Source organism: Sapajus apella, unplaced genomic scaffold, assembly GCF_009761245.1.
Source record: "Sapajus apella isolate SASKATOON/1434 unplaced genomic scaffold, GSC_monkey_1.0 scaffold35, whole genome shotgun sequence".
In the NCBI taxonomy this organism is placed as follows: Eukaryota; Metazoa; Chordata; class Mammalia; order Primates; family Cebidae; genus Sapajus; species Sapajus apella.
This window is the reverse complement of record NW_022436975.1, coordinates 17675131-17696187: the sequence shown is the minus strand read 5'-3', so window position 1 is coordinate 17696187 and position 21057 is coordinate 17675131. Positions and strand designations below refer to the sequence as shown.

Sequence of the window (21057 nt, the reverse complement as noted above, 5' to 3'; positions counted from 1 at the left end):
GGGATAACAGGCCCGTGTCACCCGGCCTGGCGAATTTTTGTATTTTTAGTAGAGACAGGGTTTCACCATGCTGGCCAGTTTGGTCTCGAACTCCTGACCTCAAGTGATCCACCTGCCTCAGCCTCTCAAAGTGCTGGGATTACAGGCGTGAGCCACCACACCTGGCCTCATTACCAAATATTTATTTGGCACCTACTATAGGTTGGACACTAGATTGTCCTAGGCACTAAAAACACAAAGATGAGTAAAACATGGTCTCGATTCTTCAGAAAGAGTGCAGTGAGAGAAGATATATATGTAAACAATTACATGGCAATTTAAGTGCTGTAATAGAAATATGAATATACTAGGTAGCATGAAAGAAACAACATACATGAAATATTTCACAAAATTTGGGGTCATCCTTGTGTATGGGTCATAATATTTTCCATTATTTTAAGACATTTTGATTGAAGACAGTGGGGTCATAGACAAGAAGCTATGAGTTCTACTTTAAGGTGACATTTGATAGATAACTATTTCACTAATTGGAGGAGAGGTGAAGAGAAGGAGAAAGTGTTCCAGAGATAGAGGTGGTCACCTCTCACCCCCATTATGAGTTTTACACTACTGGATCCACACATCCACTACGTGGAGTTCAGGCTACTTTCCAAAGAAAAATAATTGAGACTGTCCTTTTCGATATAAGATAGAAGTGAAACTTTAGCGTTTACTTCTCTGTGGCCATAAGTACAATGATCTCGGCGTCATGTTCAGCACATCACATCTTTGCTTCACTAGAACATTAGGTTTCTGGGGTTGAATGAAGGGAGACTATTGATAATTAAATGGTTGGGTGAGGCCAGATTATGTATGCTTTTGAAGTATATGAAGATTATACAGGCAAAAGGAAACCATCTAAGTTTTTTAAAAGGGGAATATTATAGTCATTTTTTTGAGACAGGGTCTCACTATGCTGCCCAGGTTGGAGTGCAGTGGCATGATCTTGGCTTGCTGCAGCCTCTACCTCCCTTCTCAGCCTGGGACTACAAGCAGGTGCCACCGCACCCAGATAATTTTTAATTTTTTTATGGAGATGGGGTCTTACTGTGTTGCCCAGGCTGGTCTCCAGCTCTTGGGTAGCTGTCTCGTCCTCCCAAAGTGCTGGTATTACAGATATGAGCCCGCCTAGCCCTTAGTGAGATTTTTATTTTAGAAACCAGTGCCTGCTGCCAGTGTGGAAAGCAGGCTGGAATAGCGGGAGAGTTGATGATCAGTTTCTACCTATTGCAATATTCTTACAAGGTGGATGGCCTGATCCTGGGCATGAGGAATGAAATGGAATGGAGAAGATCGATTCTAGAATTTTAAAGATTGCACTGGACCTGGTGATCAGCCTACAATACGGAGAAAAGTAATCGAAAGCTAAGTGGGTTTTTAATATGGGTGTGGGTGGATGCTGCTGCTCTAATGGAAATATGGAGCCCAAGGAGAGGCATAAGGGAATGATAAGGAAAAGTTCCCGTTAGCTATCCTGACTTTGAGGGCTCTTGGGACTCCCTGATAGATATAAGCAAGAGGGGGCCATAAATCAGGGCCTGGAGTTTGGTGGCATCAAAAGAGCTAGAGCTAAGTCTAGGTGTCACTGCGTAAAGCTGAGGCCGTGGGGAGAGGGCGCGTTTTCACGGATGTAGATTAAGTCGGGAAAAGAAACAGAAGCCTGTGGAGAAGCGTTAGGTGAGAGAACAGGGATAAAATTCTAATTCTCTGTCTTCCCTTAGTCTAACGAACGTCGACTGTTGCTTCACGTGGAACAGGCGCAGATTCTGCCTTCGCTCCTTGCCCTGTCAGCACCAGGGATGAACCGGTGAGGGGAAGACGGCAAGAAAACACCTCACAACCAAAGCGGACGAAAGCGAGTCCAGACTCTGAGGACCCCTCCCACCGACAGCGGCGACCTCTCGTAGTGGGACCCCAGCGCTGTAGTGCTTTGCACCCACCCTGACTCCCACGGAGCGCGGCGGTTACCTGGCGCCTGAAGCGTTGGCGGGGCGGAGCCCTAGCACGCATGCGCGCACCTCCCGGCCGTTGGCCGCGCGCGCTGGGCTTGCCGGGACCGCCCGCACCCTCCCGTCAGCAGGGGAACTAGCCGGGCTTGTTCCCCACAGTTTGATTTCTTTATTCTTGCTCTATGCTAGCGAAACAAAGAAAAGATAGGGCTACGTTTGGTTTTCTTGTTATCTCAAGCCAAAGGTGTTGATGTTTGTTTAAAAAATTCAAAACTCCACTTCAGGGAATGCAAAATGTCTAGTCACTTCGGAAAATATTCCAGTATTCCCTGAAAGGACTCAACATAAAGTTACCCTATGATCCAGCTGGATCATACACTCCTAGGTATTTATATTATAAATACACTCCTAGGTATTTATAAATACACCCAAGAGAATTGGAAACTTGTTCACATAGAAACTTCTACACGAATGTTCATAGTATTATTCATAGTAGCCCCAAAGTGTAAACAACCTGAATACCCATCACCGATCAATGGATAACTGTGGTGTAGCCATACAAGGGAATGGTCTTTGCCATAAAATGGGATGAGGCACTAATATAGGCTTCAACATGGATCAACCTTGCAAACACTATGCAAAGGGAAAGAAGCCAGACACAAACGACTATACATTGTGTGATTCCGTTTATATGAAATGTCCAAATAGGAGAATCTATAAAGAGAGAAAGCAGATTTGTGGTTGCCCAGAGGTTGGTTGAGAATGCAGAATGATTGCTAATGGGTATGGGATTTCTTCTTCTTTTTAAATTATGGTAAAGTATACATAAAATGTACAATTTTCACCATCCTGAAGTGTACAATTCAGTTAAACTCCCTACGTTCACACTGTGCACTCATCACCGCTATCTGGTTTGTAGAACTGTTTTCATTTTTCCAAACGGAAACTCCACACACATTAAACAATAACTCCCCATTCTTCTCTTCCTCATCCCCTGACAACCATCATTCTTTGCCTCCTTGAATTTGACTAGTCTGGGTACTTCATGTAAATAGAATCATACAGTATTTGTCTATTTTTGATAGGCTTATTTCACTTCGACAAACATCAAGTTTCATCCATGTTGTAGCATGTTAGAATTTCCTTCCTTTTCAAGGCTGAATAATATTCCATTGTATGTGTACCATATTTTTTGTTGTTCATGAATTCACACAGGTTTTCTTTTAGAAGTGATGAAAATGATCTAAAATTAATTGTGGTGATAGTTGCACAACTCTGAATCTACTGAAAGCCAGTTAGTTGTACATTTTAAATAGATGAATTGTACAGTACTTGAATTAAATCTTAATTTTAAAGCTGGCCAGGCACGGTGGCTGATGCCTATAATCCCAGCACTTTGGGAGGCCAAGGCAGATGGGTCACTTGAGGTCGGGAATTGGACACCAGCCTGGGCAACATGGTGATACTCCATTTCTACTAAAAATGCTAAAATTAGCCAGGTGTGATGGTGCATGCCTGTAATCCAGCTACTTGGGATTAATGATATTTTGTTAATTAGCAGGCAGGAGAATCACTTGAACCCAGGAGGCAGAGGTTGCAGCGAGCGGAGATTGTGCCATTGCACTCTAGCCTGGGTGATAGAGGGACATTCTATCTCAAAAAAAAAAATAATAATAATGAAACTGTTACCAAAAAACCCCAAACCCTTGAATTGTGCCTGCTTCTCCACCGTTGGCATTCTTTTTTTTTTTTTTTAGACACCGTCTACCTGTATCCCAGGACTGGAGTGCAGTGGCCCAATCAGGGCCCACTGCAATCTCAATCTCCTGGGCTGAAGTGATCCTGTCACCTCAGACTCCCAAGTAGCTGAGACTACAACCATGCCTGGCAAACTTAAAAAATTTTTTTTTAGAGACAGTGGTCTCATTTTGTTTCCCATGCTGGTCTCAAACCCCTGGGTTCAAGCAATTGTCCCACCTTGGGCTCCCAGAGTGCTGGGATTACCAGCATAAGCCACCGTGTCGGTCCTCAACCTTTAGTATTCTTGATGCAGTTAGCAACTCTGCCCCATTGCATTGGGTTGGATCATTTTCCATGAAAAATAATCGAAGTCATCCTTTTTCATATTTAATAGGGGTGGCAAAACACCTCAGAGTTTGTTTCTCTGGGAGAATATAATCTATTTTACTTGTGAGATTAAAGAAAATACGTTTTTGGGGTAGAAATCAATTTACAACAGCAAGGAGGCTGTCCAAATTGTCTTGAACTACAATTCTGTGGTAATAACTACAATTTTAGATGGGAATAGGCTATGATCTAGTAATGGCTATTGTATTTTAAAGTAGCATAAATTTTTCTAGAAGGTATCCATATATTTTAAAGTGTTTTTTTTGAGATGGAGTCTCGTTGTGTTGCCCAGGTTGGAGTGCAGTGGCGTGATCTTGGCTCACTGCAACCTCTGCCTCCCAGGTTCAAGCAATTCTCGTGCCTCAGCCTTCCAAGTAGCTGAAATTACAGGCACATGCCATCATGCCCACCTAATTTTTGTATTTCTAATAGAGATGGGGTTTCACCATGTTGGCCAGGCTGGTCTCGAACACCTGACCTCAGGTTTACCGCCTGCCTCAGCCTCCCAAAGTGCTGGGATTACAGGCGTGAGCCACCGCACCCAGCTATTTAGTTTTGATTAATCAGTTCATAGCATAACATTGTTCATTTCTGCACCAAAGTAATAGTTTTATATCAACCAAGTCCAGCAAAATCTTCTAATAGATTTTTATGTATTTAATGCATCCTTTAAAATATCTGCATAGTCAGACTTGGTGGTATGCACCTGTAGTCAGCTACTAGGGAGGCCGAAGTGGGAGGTTGCAGTGACTTATGATTGCACCACTGCACTCTGGCCTAGGTAACAAAGTGAGACTCTTAGAAAAAAACATGTTAGATCTAAAATCGGAATTTAAAAACCTTAAGAATTCAGCATATTTTTACACATTGCAAACCCTCTGAAAATGATAGTGTTATCCAGAGTCAAAATGCCATTGCTACTTATTGCTGCATACTTACAGTACTTTATTTTTACAAAATACTACTAAACAGCAGAAACAAGTTACATGTAATCTGGTAAAATGGCTCAAATATTTCTTTTAAGGTGGTAGAATTATGAATTATTTTTATTTTTGCCTTTCATATAGCTTTTTGCTTTTTAATATTTTTCATTGAGGTATAATTCATATGCAGCAAAATATAGCTCCTACATGTCTTAGGAGTTTTTGAGTTTTGAGAAATATGAAGCTTTTTTTATTTAAATTTTTTTTCAAAGCTTTCTAATTTTTAAATTTTATTTTTGCCATGACATGTTTTCATCTGATCATTTAAAAAATTTGTTTTAGACACAGTCTCACTCTGTCACCCAGGCTGGAATGCAGTGGTACCATCTCAGCTCAATGCAGCTTTCATCTCTTTGGTTCAAGCAATCCCCCTGCTTCAGCCTCCACAATAGCTGGGACGACAAGCACATGCCACCATGCCTGACTTAACAGGTATTTTAAAGGATGTATTAAATACATAAAAATCTATTAGAAGATCCTTCTGCCTCAGCCTCCCAAGTAGCTGGGACTACAAATGAGCACCACCACAGCTGGCTTTTTTGTATTTTTTGTAGACGGGGTCTCACCATGTTGCCCTGGCTGGTCTCAAACTCCTGGTCTCAAGTCCGCTTCCCAAAGTACTAGGATTGCAGTCGTGAGCCATCATGCCCGGTCAGCTTTGTAATATATTTTAAAGTCAGGTAATGCGATGCCTTCATCTTCTTTTTTTTTTCTTTTTTGCTTTTTTGATATGGGGTCTTGCTCCATCACCCAGGCTGGAGTGCAGTGGAGTGATCACAGCTCACAGCATGCAACCTTGAACTCCCAGGCTCAAGCACTCCTCCTGCCTTAGCCTCCCAAGTAGATGGGACTACTGGCACATGCCACCATGCCTGGCTAATTTTTAAAAATTTTTTGTAGAAATGGGGTCTCTCTTTGTTGCCCAGACTCAAGTCATCTTCCTGCCTTGGCCTTCCAAAGTACTTGGGTTACAGGTGTGAACCACCGTCCCCAGCCAGCCTTTGATCTTTTTGCTCAGGGTTTCTTTGGCAATTCAGGCTCTTTTTTGGTTCCATATGAATTTTAGGATTGCTTTTCTAATTCTGATAAGAATTGCATTCAATCTATAGGTTGCTTTGGGCATCATGGTCATTTTAATGATATTAATTCTTCTGATCTATGATCCATGAGATGTTTTTCAATTTGTGTCACCTTCAATTTCTTTCATCAGTGTTTTGTAGTTTTCCTTGTAGAGATTTTCACCCCCTTATTTAAATTTATTTCTAGGTGTTTATTGGTTGTTGCTGCTGCTTTGTTGCTGTTGTAAATGAAACTGCCTTCTTACTTAGCTAGATCATTATTAGCATATAAAAATGCTACTTATTTTTGTATGTTGATTTTGTATCCTGCAATTTTACTGAATTCATTTATCAAACCTAAGAGTTTTGAGGTGGAGTCTTTTACTTTCTTTTTGTTTTTCCTTGAGACAGGGTCTCACTGTGCAGCTCAGGTTGGAGTGCATTGGTGGTGCAATCAGGGCTCACTCCAGCCTCAGCCTTCTGGGCTTAAGCGATCCTCCCACCTCAGCTTCCCAAGTAGCTGGGCTACAGATGTGTACCACCATGCCTGGCTAATTTGTGTGTATGTGTGTGGTTTTGTTTTTTGTAGAGACAGGGTTTCACCATGTTAGACAGGCTGGTCTTGAACTCCTGGACTCAAGTGATCTGCCTGCCTTTGCCTCCCAAGGTGCTGGCATTACAGACATGGGCCACTGCACTTGGCCAGGTTTTTCTAGATATAGGATCAGGCCAGGCGTGGTGGTTCATGCCTGTAATCCCGACACTTTGGGAAGCTGAGGAGGGAGAACTGATTGAGGTCAGGAGTTTGAGACCAGTCTGGGCAACATAGCAATACCTCATCTATACAAAAAATGAAAAAAAGTTAGCCAGGGATGGTGGTGTGTATCTGTAGTCCCAGCTACCTGAGAAGTTAAAGTGGGAGGTCACTTGAGCCTGGGAGATTAAGCTACAGCGAACCATGATTGCAGTACTGCACTCCAGCCTGGGTGTCAGGGCAAGACCATGTCTCAAAAGAAAAAAAAAATCATCAGTGAAGAGGGTCAATTTAACTTTTTTTTTTTTTTTTTTTTTTTTTTTTTTGAGAGTCTCGCTATCACTCAGGCTGAAGTGTAGTGGCACTATCTCAGCTCACTGCAACTTCTGCCTCCTTCCCAAATTCAAGCCATTCTCCTGCCTCAGCCTCCCTAGTAGCTGGGATTACAGGCACCTGCCACCTCGCCCAGCTAATTTTTGTATTTTAGTAGAGACGGAGTTTCCCCATGTTGGCCAGGCTGGTCTCAAACTCCTGACCCCAAGCGATCCACCTGCCTCAGTTTCCCAAAGTGCTGGGATTACAGGTGTGAGCCACCACACCTGGCCTAATTTCCTCTTTCCAACCTGGATGCTTTTTCTTTCTCTTGCCTGATGGCTCTGGCTAGGACTTCCAGAAGAATTATGTCGAATAGAAGTAGTGAAAATGGGCATCCTTGTATTGTTCCAGTTCTTAGAGGGAAGGTTTTCACTTTTTTCCATTCAGTATATTAGTTCTGGATTTATCATATATAACTTTTATTATTTTTAGGTATATTCCTTCTGTGCCTTGTTTGTTGAGGTTTTTATAATAAAGGGATGTTGAATTTTATGAAATGATTTTCCTCCATCTATTGAGATGATCATGTTTTTTCCTTCATTCTGTTGATGTATCATGTTTATTGATTTGCATATGCTGAACTGTCCTTGCATCCCTTACATATACTTGACATAGGATCAAGTATAAATCCCAGTTGATTGTGGTATATTATCATTTTGACTTGGCTGTGAATCCATTCAGCCCTGGGCTTTTCTTTGTTGGGAGACTTTTGGTAATGATTCAGTCTTGCTACTCATTACTGGTCTGTCTGGGTATTCTATTTCTTCCCGATTCAATCTTGGCAGGTTTTATGTTTTCAGGAATTTACCCACTTTTAGTGGGTAAGTACAGTTGTTCATAATAATCTGATAATCTTTTGTATTTCTGTGGTATCAGTTGTAATGCCTCTTTTTTCATTTCCAATTGTTTATTTGGGTCTTCTCTTATTTTCTTGTAATGTCTCCTTTTACGTTTCCAATTGTTTATTTGGGTCTTCTCCTCTTATTTTCTTGGCTAGTCTAGCTAGCAGTTTATCAATTTTTCTTTTCCAAGAACCAACTTATTTCATTGGTCCATTATATTGTTTAGTCTATTTCATTTAGTTCTGCCTTTGATCCTTCTGCTCATTTTGTTTGTTCTTGCTTTTTCTAGTTCCTTGAAGTACACTGTTAGATTAATTTGTAACCTTGCTACTTTTTGTTAGGCATTTATTACCATAAACTTCTCTTAGTGCTTCTTTTGCTGCATCCCACAGGTTTTGGTATGTCATGTTTCCATTTTCATCTGTTTCAACATTCTTTTTCCACTTACATCAAAATTTTTTTGTTCACCTAATGGTCAGTCATCCAGGAGCATGTTGTTTAATTTCCGCATATTTACAGTCTCCAAAGTTACTCTTAGTATGGATTTCTGATTTTATTCCATTGTGATCTGAGAAGATACTTGATACATTGATTTTTAAAGATTTGTTGAGGCTTGTTTTGTAGCTTAACATATTATCTATTCTGGAGAATGTTCTATGTGCTGATAAAATGAATGTATATTCTAGAGTTAGAGGAAAGGCTTTCAACTTTTTTCCATTCAGTATATTAGCTCTGCATTTATCATATATGGCTTTTATTATTTTTAGGTATATTCCTTCTATGCCTTGTTTGTTGAGGGTTTTTATAATAAAGGGATGTTGAATTTAACAACATCCCTTTAAATAGAAAATACTTGGACATATACTATACTATATCTACACCATATAGATTTGTATATCTTGTGATCTGAGAAACATCAAAATTCTATTTTTAATTTGTTCTTTAAAATATACAATACTGCACTTTAATTTTTGGCAGCTTAGCTGAGGAATGAATGAGTACAAAAAAATCATACAAAAAACTACAATTTTTATTGAACAAAAAGTCTCAGAAAAGCCCAGAACTGAATGGATTCACAGTCAAATCAAAACAGTAATATACCACAATCAACTGGGATTTACACTTGATCCTGTATCAATTTTTTCTGTCCAAATATTTTCTGTTCAAATTTTTCCCCCTCATACATATAAATAATTTATATTGTAATGACCATTGTAACATTACCAATTTCAATTTCAAATAATGACAGATATTAGGTGATTTATCTTTTCATTGATTTTATTATACTACATAATTTATATAACTTGTGATCTGAGAAACATCAAAATTCTATTTTAAATTTTCTTAAAAATATACAATATTGCACTTTTATTTTTGGCAGCCTAACTGAGGAATGAATGAGTACAAAATAATCATACAAGAAACTACAATTTTTATTTTGCTTTATAATAAGCAAAGAGCTTTGTGTAAAAGCAAAACTTACAGTAGTGCCAAATAAATCAAATATTTACAGTGTAGATATTAAAGTCTTACATCTAAAGGAAGATTCAGTGTATTGGATATAAATATTATTAATGTAAGAAAAGCACACTGCCACCCCCGCTGCCCAATTCTGAACATTTTTAAGCCAAAGAGTATTGGTGAGAAATGCTTTCGTGATTTCTTTCTCAAGACAAACGTGGAAGGGATGCTTGTCTTGCAGCATCTAAAGTGGGTCATTAAACTTTTACAAGAATGTTTCCCACATAACTTAAAAATACCTCTACTCTAATCCAAGAATCAGAATTCCAAGGTAAGCTTATTTTAATTTTTAAAAGTTCTTCTGCAGTTAATTCTCTTTTTTAAAAAAAATAAATGAATAGAAATGAGGTGTCACCATATTGCCCAGGCTGGTCTTGAACCCCTGGGCTCAAGTGATCCTCCTGCCTCAGCCTCCCAAAGTGCTGGGATTTTATAGGCATGAGCCACCATGCCAGCCAGTTATTCTCCTTTACTTTTATAAGCCTATAAGTTAGTTGGTAGGTTACAATTTTAAGATGTGTTTCCTGTACTTTTTCTAAGATATATTGAATTGGATACTGAATACACATCCGTCTGATTTTTAACTTTTGTTACATTGTAATAAAACTCTATACATTTATGTTGACTCACAATTTGTTTTTATTTTATTTTATTTTTTAACAGGGTTGCGCTCTGGCACCCAGGCTGAAGTGCAGTGGCACAATTTGAATTCACTGCAACCTCCCAAGCCATCCTCCCACTTCAGCCTCCAGAGTAGCAGGGACTAAAGACACCTGCCACCAGGTCTGGCTAATTTTTGTATTTTTTGTAGAGGTAGGGTTTCACCATGTTGCCCAGGCTAGTCTCCAACTCCTGAGCTAAAATAATCTGCCTGCCCCAGCCTCCTAGGGTGCTGGGATTATAGGCATGAGCCACCATGCGTGGCCTGTTATTTTACTTTTTAATTCCCAATTAGGCAAATACTCTAGAAAGCTCAATTTTTTATTTTACTTAACCCTTTAGGAAAAGAGCTTTGAAATACCTATTTGCAAAAGCAAATACAAAGACTTAGAATGACTTAATAGCATACTAAACATTCAAAAGATGAATAGAACATAAATAGAATATATTTGTAATATGAATATATGATAAGAGAGATATTCGTTTTTGGTACCACCTTAAAAAATCCAGCAGTACATTTTATTACCTTTCAGATCTTTGGGAATACGTACTTAAAATTCCAAACGATTAAACTTTTTCTTATCCTTCTGAGGAAAAATAATCCACAAAGTTGAACTGGTCTTTCAAAAAAATAATTTCCTTTGTTACTTCTTAAATGATCTGCAGAATAAAGTTACTCCAAGTGTTAACTACCAGCCAATGCATTAATTATGCTTTTACATTTTAATCATACCACGAACCAAATATTTCAAACAGTGATTTATCATGGAAGAATACAATTTCTTCTTAAACAACCATGTACCAATTGCATAGTTTTGATGTGATAACAAAAGTCATAGTAGAGAGTTACAAAGGTATTAATAAATGTTAGCTGAACTGAAATTGACTGTTAAAAACAGTCTATCTTGGGTAGATGTTAGTGTAAACTTAGAGGGAAAAAACAGTCAATTGCAAAAAGTTTTCTTTAAAAATAGGTTAATGCGAAGAATAATAGCTTTTAAATTTTGTTTAAAAATAAACTTACTAAACAATATAAATTTTAATCAAAACAGCTCTTTTAAAATGCCCTATTTTTCTTGCATGTAGCAGAAAATATTTTTTCATAATTTTCATCATTACATGTAAAAATGAGGCACTAGTTATACATATTTGAATATATCCACACAAATAGAAGCTTCAGTCCCATCTATAGACTTATTTTGCTCCATGGTTTCTGAATGGCAAACTGTTCACAAAAATAAGTCTTCTGAAGGAGGTGCATAAGAGAAACCAACAAATGCATCATCTGCCTCCAATACACTGGCATTCACTATAGAATAGTCAGAAGATACACACACAGAATATGGAACTGTTTCTTCTGTAAATGCTGTGTCAAAGTTTCTGATATCATCTGGTCCAGCCTAAAATATCAAAAGCACAGTATTATTCATCTTAGCTTTTCTTTCAAGAATTTAATCCTTTTTTTTTTTTTTTTCTTTTTTGAGAGGAGTCTTGCACTGTCATCCAGGCTGGAGTGTCAGTGGGCTCACTGCAATCTCTGCCCCCCAGGTTCAAGTGATTGTCTTGCCTCAGCCTCCCACAGTAGCTGAGATTACAGGCACCATCCACGACACCCAGCTAACTTTTTGTGTTTTTAGTAGAGACGGGGTTTCACCATGTTGGTCAGGCTGGTCTCGAACTCCTCACCTTGGCCTTCCAAAGTGCTGGGATTACAGGTGTGAGCCACTGCACCTAGACCAATTTAGTCCTTTATGAATTTGTGTGTTTATTCCTGGCAAGGTTAGATGTCTTCCTAATTCATTCCTTTGAAACACTTTTCTCCTTCTCCTTTCTTGACTTTTATTATTTAGGTGACATTATCTGTCCTTCTAAAACAGGGGTGACCAATCTTTTGGCTTCCCTGGGCCACACTGGAAGAAGATTGTCTTCGGCCACACTCACTAACATGAACAATAGCTGATGAGCTAAAAAAACAAACAAACAAACAAACAAGGCCAGGCGTGGTGGCTCACGCCTGTAATCCAAGCACTTTGGAGGCCAAGGCTGGTGGATCACCTGAGGTCGGGAGTTCAAGACCAGCCTGACCAACATGGTGAAACCCCATCTTTAAAACACAAACAAACAAAAAACACACAAAAAAATCTCATAATGTTTTAAAGAAAGTTTAAGAATTTGTGTTGGGCCACCACATTCAAAGCCATCCTGTGCCCCATGTGGCCCACAGACCGTGGTTTGAACAAGCTTGTTCTAACAGTTAAGGTTCTTTTTGAGTTGGTGGAGGAGAGAGAACAGTAAGGACGGCTTACAAACAGAGATGCATTGCTCATTTAAATCTCAAGACTTTTCACTACTCCCCTTCCTCTCAACCCATCACTGTCTCATTACACCTAAGTTCAGAAAAAGGTCTCAGGTAGGTTTTCAGGATAGCATTCTGTAGTTGAGTTTCCATAAAATGCCTGTCCATCTGGTCTCTCAATTCTAGGTGGGTCTGATGAAGAAATGAAGCAGTTATCAGTAAAATTATAATTTGTTTTGTTATCAGTTATTAGGTTCTTGGTTATAAGAAAGGCAGTGGTTCTTAACTTTCCTTTATAAATCTGATGCAAGCTAATAGACTCTACCTTTCCTATTATCTCACTTTCACCAGGCTGTAGCTCACTGCAACTTCGACCTCCTAGGCTCAAGGGATCATCCTACCTAAACCTTCCACAAGTAGCTGGGACCACAGGCATGTGTCACTATACCTGGCTTTTTATTTTTAGTAGAGTCAAGTTCTCACCATGTTGTCCAGGCTGGTCTTGAACTCCCGAACTTGAGCAATCCTCCCATCTCAGCCTCCCAAAGTGTTGGGATTACATCTGTGATTATGGCTGAAATTACATCCATGAGCCACCATTCTCAGACCCAATATATTTATAGATCAAAACGGATACAAATTCAGGTGATTTATTCTTAAAGTCCATTCCTGAATTTCTAGGTTATTTCTGCTCTACAGGGAAGGGAATCCTTAAAATCAAGTCTAACGGAGGGTGCACTGATAGAACTTCAGTGCAGTTATTATAATCAAAGGATCATAGCCTGGTACGTCCACAAACTGAGCAGAGACCACAAAAACCCAGAAAGCTAGATCCTCCCATATGAGAAAATCCACCCCTCCCCCACCGCCAAGGGACAAAGAGTGCTAGAAATTTTATGTGTATGTATGTGTATATATATATTTTTTCCTCATCACATTCTCATACACAATTCTTGAAGCATGGGCTCTTGAACTCTGGCTACAAAACTTGCTAGCTGTGATTATTATTATTTTTGAGACAGAGTCTTGCTCTGTTGCCCAGGCTGGAGTGCAGTAGCGTGATCTGGGTTCACTCAAACCTCCACTTCTTGGATTCAAGCAATTCTCGTGCCTCAGACTTCTGAGTAGCTGGGACTACAGATATGTGCCACCACGCCTGGCTAATTTTTCTATTTCTAGTAGAGACAGGGTTTCACCATGTTGGCTAGGCTGGTCTCGAAGTCCTGACCTCAGTGATATGCTCACCTCAGCCTCCCAAAGTGCTGGGATTACAGGTGTGTAATTCATTATATAAACTACTCTATCTCTTTGAGCTTGTTTCTTCTTCCATAAAGTAAGAATACTATCACCTACCTCCTCAGATTGTTGCAAGGATCTGATGTGTTAATAAATAAAATTCCCAGAATCTAACATGTAGAAGGTACTCAATAAATGATGGCAATGTTCTCTGACTTGCCTTTATAATCCCCTCATGGCTCATGGCTGGTACCAACAGGAATAATACAGGCTGAGCATCCCAAATCTGAAAATCCAAAATCAAAATGCTCCAAAATCCAAAAATTTTGAGCATCTATATGACACTCGTTGGAACATTCTGAATTTCAGATTTTCAGATTTGAGATGCTCAATCAGTAAGTAAATTCCAAAATCCAAAACACAATCCCAAATCCAAAACACATCTGGTCCCAAACATTTCAGAAAAGGATACTCAACCTGTACTATGTGGTTTTTTAAGAGTGAAGGCTCTGCCTTCAGAGTATCTGAGTTCAAATTCTAGTTCTGCAACTTTAACTTAATTTTGAAAAAAGTTATTTAATTTTTTCTGTGCCTCAGTTAACTCATCCATATATATGGAAAATAATAGTACTATCTCATAGGATGTTGTCAGGATTTAGTAAAACGATACATGTAAAGTATTGAGAACACTGTATGTGAAGACCTACTTCATCAAACCCTAGAATAGCTAACTTTTTGATCTTTGTTAATCTGTCCGGTGAAAAATAGTAATCTGTTATGGTTTAATATTGCACTTCCTCAACCGTCAGTGAGTATGAACTTCTTTTCATATAATTAAAACCTAGTTGTATTTCTTTTTCTGTAACTGCATATTTTGTGTCTTTTGTCCATGTTTATATTGGTTGTTGGTATGTCTTCCCACTGACTAGTAAGAACGCTTTAGATGTTGAAAATTTCCCCAGTTTGTTATTTGCTTGTAGCATTTTTTATGCAGATACTTCTAAGTTTTACGTAGTCAGTGCTCGCATCAGCACTGACTACATATACTAAAATTATATGTAGTCAAATCTACCAACTTTTCTCTCTTATGGCTTCTGGGTTGTGGGTCATGCTTTAAAAAGCATTTTTCACTTAAAGATTATACACAAAAATATTATCTTAGGTCTTGCAAGGGTTACTTTTAGGTGCATGGTGTAATGACTCTGGAGTCAGACATACCTAGGTTTTTTTGTTTTGTTTTTGAGACAAGGTCTCACTCTGTCACCCAGGCTGGAGTGCAATGCCATGATCACGGTTCACTGCAGACAACCTCCCTGGGCTCAGTTGATCTTCCTGCCTCAGCCCCCGAATACTTGGGACTACAGGTGTGCACCACCATACCCAGCTAATTTTTGCATTTTTTTTTTTTTTTTTTGGGTAGAGACAGGGTTTTGCCATGCTGCTCAGGTTGGTCTTGAACTCCTGGGCTCAAGCAATCCACCTGCCCCAGCCTCCCAAAGTACTGAAATTACAGGTGTGAGCCACTGTGTCTGGTCCATACCCAGGTTTTAATTCTTTAGAGGGTTTGGGAACCAAGGCAATACATCAAGGATCTAACACAATGCTGGGTACATAGCAGGCAGTGCTCTAGAAGTTAATTCCTTTTCTCCCGACCTCTACTTGGAAATGTATAGCATAAATACATCCTGCTACTAATATGTACCCTCACTGCAATCTGTCCTTTCCAGACCCCTGTATTTTCATAGTAATCCCTTTCTACCACACACAATCCATTATCATTGAACTAATTTAAAAAACCATTAATAAGAGGGATTCATCGACCCAGAAATGAATATTTTAGAATTGTTAGAATGGTGCCCACCTCTCAGATGTGGCTTCTGAATGACCCACTTGGAGCTTGGACAAGCCACTGTTATCAGAGTTCAATACCACATTGACTTGCTTCAGGGCAGGGCTATGCTACACTTTACTGTTTTGTTTTGTTTTTTTGAGACGGAGTCTTGCCCAGGCTGTAGTGCAGTGGCACGATCTTGGCTCACGGCATCCTCTGCTGCCCAGGTTCAAGCGGTTCCCCCTGCCGCAGCCTCCTGAGTAGCTGGGACTACAGGCACACACCACTGCATCAGGCTAATTTTTTTGTATTTTTAGTAGAGATGGGGCTTCACCATGTTGACCAGGATGGTCTCAATCTCTTGACCTCACGATCCCCTCGCCTCAGCCTCCCAAAGTGCTGGGATTACAGGCGTAAGCCACCATGCCCAGCCTCTATGCTACACTTTTACTTTAAGGATTATTTGGGGAAACCCTCTAATTTGAAATGTTGGTGAGCCCTCTTCCACCAAGCAGTCAATTTTATTTTCATAGTTTTTCAAAATTTTACATGTAATACACAGAAATTCCTAAAGTAGGGACTGAGGCTACAGAACTGTAAACTATTAGCTATGCAGAATAGTCAATATTTCAAAAAGGTAGTAAAAAACCTGAGGAAGTTATATTCCAAGAGCTGCCAAAATGAAAGCAGCAACAAAGTAAGTTTTTCTGAGGATTAAAGTGGAGGCAAGGATCAAAGCCTGGATGTACCCAACATAGAATGATATGTTAGGAGATGCTTCACAGTAACTTAGAGAATTTCAGATGGAGTGTCAATGAAATCATATCTGCATATGGCTTATTTTGGAGGGACTTGTTTTGTATTGGTTGTTCTGAAATGGTATAATTAGAAACAAATCTTTCAAAGTATCAAAAGCTACTTGCTGATAAATTTTATAGTAAAAAAAGTTTAAAATATACTAATGTACCTATTCATATTAGCCCATTTTAGGTCACTGCTATTATCCTTTCTCTATCAGCTGCTGAGAGAATAAAATTAAGCAACCAATTCTTATTAGGATAAATTAAATATTTGGCAGCATAACCTCAATTTGTGGGCTAAAAAAAAAAAAAAAAATTCCAGAATGCATTTTACCCATTGTAAACATGGGAAAAAAACTGCTTCCAGTCTTTTTTTAATACAGATTAGTTGGGCACATATAATTGAAGTAAATAGTTTATGCAACCTGTTAGATTTTGAAATAATTCCCACTAACTGCTAGAAACATTCAAAATAAAAATGTTGAAGCTTGGCATGGTCAATAACCCCACACTCCCTTTTCCTAGTAACTAGCCTTATTAAAATATACAACACTAATCAGACTGAAAGTCAGCTAATTCATTTTATTCATGGAAAGAGTAGGCATCAAAGATAATTTCTGTCAACTGTTTATTCCTCCACAGATATAATCATAAATTATTATGAGCATCTGGTTTTTTTGCATCACATTACACATTTATGAATTAATTACACATTACACATATATATGAGTTAATAGTATAAAGCTTATCTTTAATGTTCCTTTTTGCTTTAAACAAATTATCTTTAGGTGAAACATTTCCATCAATAGATTTAACAAGCCTAGCTAACATGAACATGTTATAATACTATCCTATTGTTTTCCCAAAAAAGTAACAATTTACATTAATATGTTTATATTAAAAATGACCTGCTTTTTTTTAAATTTTATTTTGAGACAGAGTCTCGCTCTGTCACCCAGGTTGGAGTGCAGTGGTGCATTTTTGGCTCACTGCAACCACCACCTCCCAGGTCCAAGTGATTCTCGTGCTTCAGCCTCCTTAGTAGCTTGAATTACAGGCATGCATCACCACACTCGGATAATGTTTTTTGTATTTTTAGTAGAGACAGGGTTCTCCCATGTTGGCCAGGCTGGTCTTGAACTCCTGGCCTCAAGTGATCCATCTGCCTCGGCCTCCCAAAGTGCTGGGAGTGGTCTGCCTGCCTCAGCCTCCCAAAGTGCTGGGATTATAGGCATGAGCCGCCACGCCTGGCCGACTTATTGAGTTTATTCTTTCTTATACATGCTCCAAAGAAACACTTTACAATTACTGTGCTGGAAGATATTTTTATCAACCTAATCTAACTATAATCTTACTGGTCTCCCTGAAGTTATTAGTTATACTAGACAATCCTGAGTAACATATTTCACAAATATTTAGGTAATGACTCCATTTAATTCAGGTTAGATTCTGAGATCTAGTTTCAAAATTATTATGAACTGCTATTCTGTTTCACTATTTTAGAACGAAAGATTTGGATATATACTTACCACATTAGGATTAAATGGTGGTGGAATCTTCTTTTGTACAAGGTCAGCCCAGCTGAGTGATTCAAAAAAAGGATGATTCTGAATTTCAAGCTGGAATATTAAAAATATATATATTTTTACTAATGCTGAAGAATATATTAAGTACTAACTGTGTAATTTTATGAAGCCAAACTATTACTATTTTGCCCCTCAATAATGCTTTTTAGGAACATGTTTATGTTATTTGTGTAGCAAAATAGCAATAGAAAGACGATCAAAATAGACTAAACGTTACTTAGAATGATCTACTTAAACTTAAATTATATTCTTTTCAGAGTCACAATTTCCTCAGTGGTAAAGTGGGGATAACGTTTCTGCCCTAAATACTTCAAGAGAAGTATGTTCTAAGGATCAGTGTAAAGTATGGAAGTAAAGTGCTATGAAAAGAATGAAGCACTATAGAGGTACAAAGAGTTAAGTGTTATCACTGGAGTGGGGGTAAAGAAATTGGGCAGAGATCTTTATACAGTGGAGAAGTAAAATCAGTTATGAGTTCTACTAATAAAAAAAAAATCCCACTTAGGGTTGGTATTACCAAACATTGCACAGTACTGACTCTAGGTTTTTTCCTGCAAGGTGCCATGGGAGTGTATAAAGAAGGATCCAACCTAATCTGGTGGGTTAAAAAAGACTTCTTAGAGAAAGTGATATCTGACCAGAGGTCTGAAAGATGAGTAATTAAGCTAGACAAAAGAATGGGGAAAGCATGTTCCAGAAAGGCTCTGAGATACTAAAGAGGTTAGTATGGTCAAGAAAATGAGAGTTCAATATGGCTGCAATGTGGGGAAGGATGGGACTGTCACACAAGGTGAAGCTGAAGAGCTAAACTGCCCGTATCATATCAGGTCTACATTTAACATTTTGGATTTTGCTCTAGGGTCCTAAGAAGCCATCAAGGGGATTTAGTTATGAGAATGTCACAACTGTTTTGTTTTTTAAAGCATCAGGTTGGTGAGAAATGTTTTTTGTTTTTTTGACCACCACTCTGGGCAAGGCACAGTGGCTCATACCTATAATCCCAGCATTTTGGGAGGCCGAAGGGAGAGGATCACTTGAACCCAGGACTTCAAACCCAACCTGGGTATTACAGTCAGACTCCCATCTCCACAAAAATTAGCCTGGTGTGGTGGCACATGCCTGCAATCCAGCTACTTAGGGACTGAGGTGGGAGGATCACTTGAACGTGTGAAGTTGAGGCTGCAGTGAGCCATGATCACACCACTGCACTCCAGCCCCAGCCTTGGTGACAGAGCAAAACCCTGTTTCAAAAAAAAAAAGAAAGAAAGAAAGAAAAACCCCAAAACACGACCCTGGCTATAAGAAGAAATAGATTGAAGAGTCAAGGGCCAGATAAAGGAAAAATAGCTACCACTGTAACCAGGCTAAAAATAACTAACAGTAGGAAAAGAGTAGAAGCAGTGGGGCCAAAAAGAAATGTCTGGATATGGAAAGATTTAGGCAGCAAACTTAACAGGACCTGGCTGTTTGTTGAATATGGAAGGAAGGAAGAGAGAAGAATCAAGAATACGTCTCAGATTTCTGGCCTGAATAGCAACATGGACAGTGATGTCCTTTAATATGAAAGGGAGCACAGGGGGACAATAGCCACGCTTGAGGTACTCTCAAGAACTCCAAGTGTGGTGTTGAGCAGGCAGGTACTGTGTAAGTCTAGAGTTTAGAAGAGAGAGTTGAAGAGTACAAGATATAAATGTGTGAGATGAAAAGCTGTAGATAACCAAAGCCATGGGACCAATTGGGATTGCCCCAGAAGACAGCAAAGAAGAAGAAGGTTTAGAACAATGACAGGGCACGGCAACATTGAAGGCTGAAAATGAGCAAACACAAGAGATTATGGAGAACAGTCCAGAAATGCAGAAAGGAGAGCATGAGACGAGATGGGTGTGTGCTCCTACAGAAGCCTATGGAACAGAAGAGGGCTGCAAGTTTAAATGCTGTTGTGGGCAGCATAAGTTGAGGAAAGAAAGTATCCAGCAATTCTACTGGCTATTTTGTGGTAGACTGAGAAATGAAAGAGCCTGGGAAAGGGAGACTGAACAAAGAAAACTTTCAACAAGTTTGGCGAAGAAGGGAAGAAGATAGAGTAGTACCTTGCAGGAGAGTATGACCGAGGGTTTTTTTGGCTTAAGAAGCAACAGATTTGATAGCGTTTAATTACTGACTGGAAGAAACCAGAAAAAAAGAGAGCAGTTATTTATGCAAAACAAACAAACATGGACAGGATTCCTTACAAATGGACAGGATCCAGTGCACAGATGGAAACAGACCTTTTCCACTACAATAGGAAGAAGGAAATGACAGGATCCTACAGGTGTATATAGGTCTGTGGATTTGATAGCAGGAAACTGAGTTAGCTCCACTCTGATGATTCTATTTTCCTTACAAAACAGAAGGCAAGATCATCTGTTAAAAGTGAAGAAGAAAAGGAATCTGGGAAGTCTGGAGATAAGGTGTGAAACAGTTAATACAGAGAAGAGAATAAGCTACATAGAGAAACAAGGAGTATTACCAGACAGTGGGGAAGCACAGACATGGTTCACAGTGCTTCCAATATGCCCAGTTTGTTACTTTCTTTAGCACTGTTCAGCAGCTCAGGAGATGACAGTTGGATTCATCTAGAGTTGCAATTTCTGTCAATGAATTCAATAAATGGACCAAGGGACAAGGAGGCATGCAATATTAGCAAGACTGGCTGGAACAACAGAAAGGAAGCTGTTGGCAGAGCTACCAGCTGAACTGGGAGTGTGGGGAAATGGACGAAGAGTAGCAGCAAAGTCTTTTATTCACAGCTCAAGATTAATAAACAGCCTCCAAGAATATCCAAGAAAGCAATTTGAAAGTTCGTATTCCTCAATATTTTGTGCGTTTACTCACACGATAACATAATACTGGTAACAATACTACCAATTTAATTACCCTGAATTGAAACAAACATGCAGATTCCCTAATTATCTCAGGGAGGTCTCAACAAATTCTAAAAAAAAAAAAAAAAAAAAAAAA

General features: G+C 39.1%; 1 protein-coding gene across 11 annotated transcripts in view; it reads right to left on the bottom strand.

Moving 5' to 3' along the window:
• Positions 1-9390: 9390 nt before the first annotated feature.
• LOC116563579 (serine/threonine-protein kinase Sgk3) overlaps positions 9391-21057 on the bottom strand; it is a 189868-nt gene continuing 178201 nt past the window's right edge. For all 11 annotated transcript variants that reach the window (XM_032296249.1, XM_032296247.1, XM_032296256.1 and 8 more), the window contains 2 exons: positions 18001-18090; positions 9391-11708 (listed from right to left, as the gene is read on the bottom strand). In XM_032296249.1, the coding sequence (XP_032152140.1) occupies positions 11538-11708; positions 18001-18090 (261 nt within the window). In that variant the 3' untranslated portion in view covers positions 9391-11537. The remainder of the gene's footprint in view (positions 11709-18000; positions 18091-21057) is intronic.